The 10,245-nt window shown below is 44.8% G+C and overlaps 1 protein-coding gene across 1 annotated transcript in view; it reads right to left on the reverse strand.

The window, feature by feature from the left end:
• The window catches only part of LOC146197807 (high affinity cAMP-specific and IBMX-insensitive 3',5'-cyclic phosphodiesterase 8B-like), a 53,323-nt gene extending 43,541 nt beyond the window's left edge, over window positions 1-9,782 (reverse strand). Inside the window, exons 1-3 of the mRNA XM_084591815.1 lie at window positions 9,702-9,782; window positions 2,391-2,447; window positions 174-364 (exon numbers count right to left, since the gene is read on the reverse strand). Coding sequence (XP_084447941.1) covers window positions 174-364; window positions 2,391-2,447; window positions 9,702-9,782 — 329 coding nt within the window. The remainder of the gene's footprint in view (window positions 1-173; window positions 365-2,390; window positions 2,448-9,701) is intronic.
• Between the last annotated feature and the right edge of the window lie 463 nt (window positions 9,783-10,245).

The raw sequence follows: 10,245 nt of genomic DNA on the forward strand, positions 1-10,245 counted from the left end.
CAGCAACGAGAGCAGCGCAGCAGCCCCTTTGGAGCACTCACCAGACGCGTAATAACGCCAGTGAGAGATTAAAGATATGTATGTTCGAAATATACTAACGTTAATTACTATATGGCCCCGCTTGTGACTGTTACTGTCAGTATACTACCACCGTGTAAAAATGAGTGGCTTGCCTGCAGAGAGAGAGGGGATCGATGTCGCTCTTTCCCCTCGCGTCGACGAACACCAAGTGCGGGTGCCGCATGAGGTAGCAGCTAACGGCCTCCTCCGAAGTGGACGCCAGTGAGCACTCATAGTGCATCTTCTCGGCGGCCGCAAGGAGCAGGTTGTACTGCGCGTCCTCTGTGTCGAACACGAACATCACCTGCAAAAATGAGATGCACATTCAAGCGCATCGCATTTGCGTAAATAGACAGAAGGCGCTATGGCAAGGAGAGATGCTTTGTCCCGCCACAGGGGGAAATCCCTACATGTCGCTAAGTCGATGCTTGGCATCGGTCAACTAGCACAGGAAAATGGCGATGCGGTCGCAATGTGCTTCCTCTGTACTGAAGGCAGCTGATTGTCTCAAAATGGTAATGTGTGGCTACACGTCTGACGTACCGCACATTTCTTGGCCCAGGCAGTGAATTGAAGGCGGTCAACATGAAAGGTGAGCGCAGTTGTTAAATTTTCCTCATCGGCAGTCTGGTTCAAAATCCATTCACCTCGCAATCGGGAGGTATAGTCTTCGCCAAAAGTGTAGAGCCCAGGAAGTCTGCTTCTGAGACATTTCGTGTACCTTGCAATGCATTTCCAGTGTTTCTTTCAAATCTCTTGACAGTAATAATATTTTTGTCCTACCCTCTCCAATGGGAAAGGCCCCTACTAATGCTGAAACTTTTGACAAAGGCTGTACCAGGTTAGATTCCTTGTGCTACCGGATTTTCCAATGTGTACAAGATTTCATCCGGCCTAGTGTTCGACCCTACTGGGGTGATATGCTTGAGGAAAATGAAGTTGCACCGAACCGTTGCACTGACGGGTCAGTGATTAGTTTCATCGTCAGACGACCTAAATTCTCCTTAATCATTAAGGTCATCTCCTAGGCGAAATTTGCTACACGTAGGATGTGCTGCAGGATGTAGCATCCGCAACTGAAAGAACCTGCATATGACAAAAAGAACAGGAGGAAGTTTTTATATTTACTTCTGTTTCCTCTTTTTTTTTTTTTTTATATAAGTGCAAAGCACTGCATGCAACTTTCCACTGGGTGCCAGGTGTTGCCATTCAAACCCAATGAAGCTTTATCACGCCTGAAACTGTCTCCCTCAGTGCAAAATAAACTGATTGAATGATTATTGATAACGCTTATTGGTGCAAGGCCATCTGAGTCCAAAGAGCGCCAGAGAGTGACATTGGATGGCTACTATGTGAAAGGGTGGAAAGTCATGAAACGCTGTGAATGTGAAAGAAAAAGCCAGGGCATAAGTAAAAGTGAGGCACAAGCAAGATTTCTTCTCGGCTCATCAGATCGCGTGCGTGCTTTCATACTAAAACTTGAGTAGTTTATTGTGGTTAATTAATCATAATTAATCAATCATAATAAAGGAACAGCAGTTTACATTAGGTAGCGAAGTACTGGAAGTAGTAGGCGATTATGTCTACTTAGGACAGGTAGTAACCGCAGATCCGGACCATGAAAAGGAAATAAGAAGAATGAGACTGGGATGGAGCGCATTTGGCAAGCACTCGCAGATTATGACTAGCAGCTTACCGGTATCGCTCAAGAGGAAAGTACACAACAGTTGCATCTTACCTGTACTCACCTATGGGGCTGAAACGTGGAGGCTAACCAAGAGAGTTCTACTTAAGTTGAGGACAACCCAGAGTGCTATGGAACGAAAAATGGTAGGGACGTAACATTAAGAGATAGGAAGCGTGCAGATTGGGTCAAAGAAATAACTCAAGTTACCGACATTCTAGTGGAAATTAAGAAGAATAAATGGGCATGGGTAGGACATGTAGTGTGAAGAGAGGATAACCGATGGTCGCTTAGGGTAACAAACTGGATTTCAAGAGAAGGAAAGCGTAGCAGGGGGCGGCAGAAAGTTAGGTGGGCGGATGAGGTTAAGAGATTCGCGGGGGTCAAGTGGATGCAGCTAGCACAGAACCGGGTTAAGTGGAGAAATATGGGAGAGGCCTTCGCCCCGCAGTGGGTATAGTCAGGCTGATGATGATGATGATGATGAATCATAATTATGCTGTATCACGTGCTAGTTCATGTCGGCCTGGTTGTACAACCCACCTGTACAGGCCGCACAGACGCATCTTTAATTTTAATCGGTAAATAATTATATACTAACCCAGTATTAAGAGGGGCGCATAGAAATTACATTGGAAGCACTTACCCTGACGGACGGGACGGTGAGGTACATGGAGCCGAACTTCCATGCTACGGCCCCAGGCTGCAAGTGGCGAAAAAGACGTCGCGTTACTTCGTATACAGTTAACAACAGACACAGCGAAGTGCGTACCTCGAAGTGAACCTTTCTTGAACTTTTAATATCACCCTTTACGCTATGGAAACTTCTATTGCACCAGTGTCAACCGGGGCGGCCGTGACGAAAAGAGCCGAGGCTCAAAGTGACCGTGACCAGACTCCGACTCCAACTAAGGCTGGCGTATATTGAACTAGTGAACGTAGTTATAAAGTCAGAACATGTGACACAAACTGTGATACAAATAGCCAATGTATTCAAGCACGCTGCCAATCCATGAAACCGAAACAAAAACCAAAACTCACGATATAACAAAACGTATTTTCAGCGGAGTATCGATATAACAGACCGAGCTAGGATAAACACGAAGACAAAGCTGCGTACATACATAAACGTGCCGGTGAACTCTCACGTTAAAAATATGACGTGTTGCCCCCTTCGACTGCAGCTTAAAAGATGCCCAGGCCAGACTTGAGCATTTCAGGCTTTCAGGTACTAGCGCGTAGATCGGCTGTTACAATCATCTCCACAAAACTTCCGAACACTTCCGGAAGTTCACCTTAAGAGCACGAGGCGATAGCAAGGTTTTTTTTTTTTTTTTTTTTAAACCTCCTTGGGGGGGCGATGGCGTTAAAGGATCTCTACGATTGCTTCACAGTTACCCGGCGCAGCGTCGACATCGACACCGCAACATCGAGAAACCTAGAGGGGCCCTATTCTCGACAATTCGCCATTTTGTTCAAATTATGACGTACGCGTGACGTGTGCATCAGGACGGTGCCAGGTTACGTAAGCACACAATCGGGTTACGCATTCTGAAGAAAAAGAGAAATAAAGTGACAGAAAAAAGCGCGCTGTCGTCTGCTACTATATATTGGTGCCAAGTATGAAAAACGACGATGCTTCTGCAGGAACCGATACTCTGCGGTGCATTCCTTGATCCGGAAGCATCGGGCTACAGTGAGGCTAGTGAAGTATGTTATGGCGTTGTGGTATCAGTGTGTCATGACATACTTGCGGTCGAATATTTGGCACCAGCTACGCACGAAGAGGCTACGCGAGTTTCAGCTGAAGAGCAAGAACGGCAATGGAATATTCGCAGTGGGTTGGTGCAAAATGGGAGCGGAAAGTAGCATTGCTGTTCATAAGCGCCGATGACCTCTCACATTCACTTAGCGGCTTTTAAATGCAGGAACTAAAACGTTTAAGGACTTGGTCGTAAACAGAAGGAATCGATAGATTTCCAAAGTAGCTCCAGCACTGATGAAGAGGCGCCGGCGCAGCCGGTAATGTCCATCTCTGAGGACAACGCTCGCAGTCTCAAAATATCAATTACTGTTAGATACTGGCTGTGCTATCCACCTTTTTCGAAAAGCCGCGTTATGACCAGCTACTGTCAGGTCACAAGTCTGGTTAAGGTCCTAACATATTGTGTCGTCTTGAGTTGTTTAGAGCCCGGAAAGCAGCGCAGAGAGGAAAAGAGAGTGTTCCACACACACACGAAGTGAAAGGCATACGCTGGGCCTTACACTTAGTCGGTTAAATTTTTACATACGCTGGCGTGCGATAAGCTCTTGCGAAACGCAAAAGATGTCCGAGAAAGAGAACGAAACAGAAGAATAGCAGAAAGGTTAATTAGGCGATTCTCAGCTTACCGTACACGTGCAGAGGGGGAAAAACGGACAATAAGGAAAGAAAACGAAAGATGACTGAGGAAATCATGGTGTGAAGCTAGGGCGGCGCCGAGCGCGCGTATTCCTTACTGTCGAAACGATAAAATGCAAATCAATAAAGGAAGATTATTTTCAGGCTGTATTAAAAAAAGGAATCAACACAAAATGTCACTCAACTACATCATATGATTAGAGCGCACCGTCATAACGTGCTCCAGAGTGCTTACTTTTTTTCTAAAATATAAGCAAATGGTGAGCCCACATGCATATTAAAAGAAAACTTTATATATGAAACACATCACATGTGGCAAGCAAACATGTGCCATGTACATGAAACATACATTCCTTTATTGAAATAGAAGCTGTGAGTATTTTGCTTGCTTTGCCCAGCATGGAAAGACTTTTCAATTCATTAACGTTGCAGTGAGTGCATAGTGCAAGGCAAAAGAGGCAGTGTTTAGGGCCGACATTTAAGAAAGTCTTTTGTGATCCTGCACAACCATCGAATCATATGACCCCTCAGGTTGTACTCACGAACCGATCAGACAGATAATTAGAAAGCATTGCGGTGCTCTCTGAAATTCAGGATGGTTTGGTGGGCGCTGTTTAACACAGAGACAAAGAGAAGAAAACACGGGACTGATGCCTTTATTTCTTTTCTTTTTCTTTGTCTCTGTGTTAAAGAGCGTCCACGAAACCATCATGAACAACCTACAACTCGCCCAACTTCTCCTTCTGTTGCTCTCTGAAATGCCTCGTCACGCGCAGATCGAGCGCTTGAGTAACGCGGGCCGCATTGCTGCGCTTGGCAACGACGGCGCGGATCGATGGTTTCTCTACGAGAGCAAAGCATTCGCAACGGGAGGGTAGGTACGACCCTCGTGCGGCTGTAAATCTACGTCTTCATTATTAATCCTCTAAAAGATGATGCAGCTAATAAGTTCCCTTATAACGTCGTTTCAGTGATTTTGCAATTACAGCAAGATGCGTCAGCTTACTTCACGACCCACCAAACTCTGTGCCAAACCGCGGTGAGCTAACAGCCGTCTATCCTGCATGTCGAATTCGCCATGTTTTTCTCACGGCCGCCTCAAGTGGTTCAAAATGCGGCGCCCAACTTTGGTCATTTACAGCAATGGTAGAACATCCTTTACGTAATGAAACGTCATTTTGACGTCGTCATTAAATGTTTATATATGACGTATTTCCCGCCACACAACGTCAGCGAATCATATTTCACGAGTCGGCTCTTGAAAGTGGGCGGTTCATTTCAGCCCATTCGTAATACAAGCGTAAATGCTTCCCTTTCTATCATATATACCTGTTTTCCCTCCACGGTTCCTTATATACACCCTCCATGCATCATGAATACCACTGCTAAAAATCCGTTTTCACGCTCACGTCATTTTTACGTCACCGCAAAAAGCCATTTCGACACACAAAAATTTCGCGCAACAAATTTGAAACACGTGACTGTTCTGAGAACCAATCAGAGAAAAAAAATGGCGCCCGACGGCGGCCATGTGTGTCGAGAATAGGGCCTCAGCTGTCACATTCTGTTTTTTAAAGAAAAATGCACGATAGCGCTAAAGCAGACGTCGGAATAGTGGGCAAAACAAAAAAATTACAGGCATAACTCTGGCCCGTGGCAGTTGGCAGCTGATAGGATCGGGAACAGATCGGGTACATATCGGTCGCATAGACTGTGCGACGTCACGCGGCCACGTGACATCATCGATTTGGCAGGGGCTGCCAACTCAAGACCCTCGGCTTTTGATGCGAAAGCTTCACAAAGTCACGTATCGGCCAAGGGCAACCTGGCAAGCCGCCTGACCTTCAACAAGCCAGAGGTCACAGTGTGGCTATATACAGCCTAATCATGAAACCACTTGATCTTTGATGGCAGATACAGCATCATGTGTTCCATCTCGTAGTTGACGGCGACTTCGACTCCACGTCTCACCAATTTAGTCGCTGCGAAACCATGTTCTCGCACGTCTAAGCTTAAACCTAACCAAAGGAAAACCAAATAAAATGACGTTTTCGGTTCACCCAACTGGGTTTAGCATGGTTAAAACTCAGCCATTTTCGAGAGGGGCGAAAGAAACTGACTAAAAAGATACAGGGAGGAGAGTGATGGCTGGTTCGCTTAGCAAAAAAAAAAAAAACGAAATTGTATGTTGCAGACAGACACGACGCCTGAACGAAGGATGTCTAGCAAAACTGCTGGATTGGAAGTGGCGTCTAAAAAGTGAAGCCGACGTCCACCATCTTGGGAAGAGCAGAAACGGCGCAGGTTCGCTCTGTTTAAACGTCGCATATGTGAAGCGCACAATAATTTCGCATTTGCCTGAAAATTTTCACGCTCTTGTATCTCATAGAAAAAGCAGAGTTTGCGGCAGATATTCTTCCAATGGAGATTTTTGGTCATTTTAGCCCTATTTAGAGTGCGACTTGGCGCTAAGAAATTAAGGCTTTGGAAAGCAAAATGATTAAAAATCGGATGTTTCGCGAACCACTTTGCCTGTTGTTTTTTCCATGCAAATAAGCCTCACGAACTTCGAAGTTAAATTCATTTTCTTAAAATCAATTTTAAAGTCCTAAAATTATTTCTTAGGATTTCTTCAAGGGAATATTTTGCTGACTTCTGGTGCTACTGTGAAAAATCAGAAAAATATCTTCTGGCTTCGTAGATAAATTACTAAAATTTGGATCATTCAAGGTTCATTCATCTGTATTTCTGAATTGTTATGACCAAGTGTTATTGTAAGTACACCGATGGATCAATCAATTCTTTATTTAAATCCTATATGGTCGGGCAAAATACCTAAAATTTTAACAGAATCGCCTAAAACTAAGTTAATTCAGCCCTATAAATGTTACTGGGGACCATGTTAAAGAGAACGACCCGGACAGGAGCTGTCCCCTGGATGAGTCCCTGATGGTAGTAAGTAACATTAAACAATTTGCGTAATAAAGAAACTATGAAATTAGTCCCAAATGCCATCAGGATCATTCCATTCAATCCCGCGCCGTTTATGGAGCCGACGGCTAACTGTAATATCATACCATCGCCTGCGCATTAAGAGACAGTTATATAGGAGATACATTATAATGACATCATCATTTCCAGTTGAGTAGGACCCTGAGGAGCTGTATTTATTCACGATGAATACAGCAATACAGCTATAGGTTCACTGTAGTGTATTAAAAATTCTCGGAAGCTGAAGTTTGGTCAACGGCATTTTCTTTTACGACGCTGTTGTGTAAATTGTAAGGTAAAGAGCAATAATAATAATAATAATATATATATATATATATATATATATATATATATATATATATATATATATATATATATATATATATATATATATATATATATATATATATATGCATCGTAGAAAAGCGCAAATTGGCGTGTTCAGTAATTTCGGAGTCACTTTACAGCTGTTTCTTAAGCGTTTTAAGCTTAGAAAGCTGCCTGTATCATTGTGATGGTCCAGTTTAATATTTACAGCAGTAGGATTGTTCTTGTGAAGCATCAGAATCTATGTTTTTCCTATTGCTTTTTTTTTTACAATTGAATAGTTATTTAGATTTGTTACATGAGTTATTTATCATGCTTTGAACTACGTTATTTTTTTTAACTTGCATGACTTCGCTTCTACATCTAAAGAAAGTGCATAAAAGAATATGAAGAAAGGCAAATTGCTATGCATATTAACCTTAGGCCAGGCTGTTTATTTTCAGCCTTAGATGAAGCTTGTAAATCAAGCTGCAGTGGGCTTTGACAAAGGCATTCCCGTGCTAATCCTAAGGCAATGTGTTAGATTCCGATCGAGGAAGCTGCATGCTGGTGCCGATAATGAAACAAATGGCCGCCTAACTCAGTTGAACCGAGTTAGACGAGCATTAGCTCTGTTTTACATGGTTTTTGCGTTGTTTAGCGTTCGATTTTGGATTATATTCGCCGAGACAATTTCAACGATAATGAATTCAATTTGTAGCATAAGGTTATATTTTAATCATAATTATTATTCATCAGAAGTTAAGACTTCAGTGTGGTGCAATGACATAATACTAGTGAAACCGTACCCGATACAAGATACGTAGCAATGTAGGACTTGAAAATACAGCATAAATTTTAATATCTAGTCAACTAAGAATCTTAATGTTTCAGGCAGTTACTATTTCACGGTTGCGGCGACGGTGGTCAGTGGATGGCTTAAGGGGTTCGGTGAGGTAGTTGACGGGGGATGTTTGCTTGACGATACGGTAGGGGCCCTGATACTTGCTCATAAGTTTGGATGAAAGGCCGGGACTGGAGGAAGGTACCCATAACCAGACCAAAGAGTCTGTACGGTAAGCAGGAAGAAGTGCAGATTGATCTCGGGTGAAATTCTGCTGTTGCTGGGCGTGAGAAGTGAAGGACAGAGCAAGCTGGCGGCATTCTTCAGCATAAGTTGCAGCTTGTGAAACAGTCGTGAATTCGGAAGAATCCGGTCGGTATGGGAAAATGGTGTCCAGAGGGCTCACGACCGTACAGGAGCAAGTATGGCGAGAATCCAGTTGTTGCTTGAGTGGCAGAGTTATAAGCGAAGGTGACGAATGGAAGAACGAGGTCCCAGTTGAAGTTGTCGGAAGCGACACATTGCCAGCATGACGCCCATGGTGCGGTTGAAACGCTCTACCGTTCCATTTTTTTGCGGATAGTACGCGAACGTGGCGCGGTGAACGATTTCGCATTCTCTAAGAAGAGCTCCGACAACTTCAGAACTGTCACTCAGTAATTCTTTGGAAGCCCCGTGGCGAAGAATGATATGATGGAGGATGAAGGAGGCAATGTCTTGGGCTGTAACAGATGGCAAAGACGCTTTTCGGCGTAGCGTGCGAGATGATCAATTGCAACGATGATCCAGCGATTTCCTGTTGATGTGTTAGGAAGAGGGCCCTACAGATTGATTTCAACGCGCTCAAAGGGATGAGCTGGGCAGGTCAGCGGCTGCAGAGGAGCGGCGGTCTGGTTAGGTGGGCGTTTTCGGCACTGACACTCTTGGCAGGACTGGACGAACCGACGAACATAACGGTACATTCTACGCCAGTAGTACCGCTATCACAGGCGAGTGAAGGTTGTCAATAAGCCGGCATGGGCACACTGGGTTAAGGCCGTGAAATTCTCTCGGGAACCACTGCGTTCACCGGCATAGGAGGCGAACGCCATGGTTCGCCCCGCCGGGGTGGTGCAGTGGTAGGGCGCTCGACCACTGTGCCCAAGGATGCTGGATCGAATCCCGACCTCGGTGGCCGCTTTTTGATGGAGGCGAAAATATAGCCGTGTGCTGTGCGATGTCAGTGCACGTTAAAAAAAGACCAGGTGGTCGAAATTTACCGAGCCCTCCACTACGACGTAGTCTTAGTCGCTTTGGGATGTTAAACCCCACAATCCGAATTTGGCTCCCTGCTGGCACGAAAAGCGCTTTGTCCCCACCACAGCGATTTGAACTCTTCGGCGGAGAGTGTTCAAGTCTACGCGCGGCTCGCTCACCTTCAAGGCAAGATGCTTGCGGGCGGTGTTGTATCTCTCGTCCGCGTCGTGCAGCATCAGCCCGAGGTGGGGGAACGCCATGGCGGCCGCCGTCCGCTGGAAGCTTCGCTCTTCTTCTGCCCAGCCGCGAGCGCGCGCCGTCCTTCTTCTTCGACATGCTCCTCGTGGGAGAATTTTGACAACAATCTCGCGACGAAATGTTCTTACAAAAAAATTGTGTGGTGCAAGGATAGTTTTATTACATGAGAATCAAAAATACTCAGTCGAGTGCAAAAGCAAAAAATATCTAACTCGCCAATCTTAATTCGGCAGGCCTATATGGCACGAAATCCAGCTACGACGCCGAAATGACCTAAAAGCTCGACAAAAAAAGCCCAATCGCCCATTAATAAAATGGTGGAGGCAATTAACATTTTGCTTTTGAGTGCTGTGCGATGTCAGTGTTAGAGAACCCCAGGTGGTTGAAATAAATGTATCCTTTTCAACGGGAATATTTCCAGGTCTGCTTAAGATAGCTAAAATGTACCCATACATAAAAGAGAAA

This window comes from Amblyomma maculatum, chromosome 2, assembly GCF_055883805.1.
Source record: "Amblyomma maculatum isolate TAMU_Amacu chromosome 2, ASM5588380v1, whole genome shotgun sequence".
In the NCBI taxonomy this organism is placed as follows: domain Eukaryota; kingdom Metazoa; phylum Arthropoda; class Arachnida; order Ixodida; family Ixodidae; genus Amblyomma; species Amblyomma maculatum.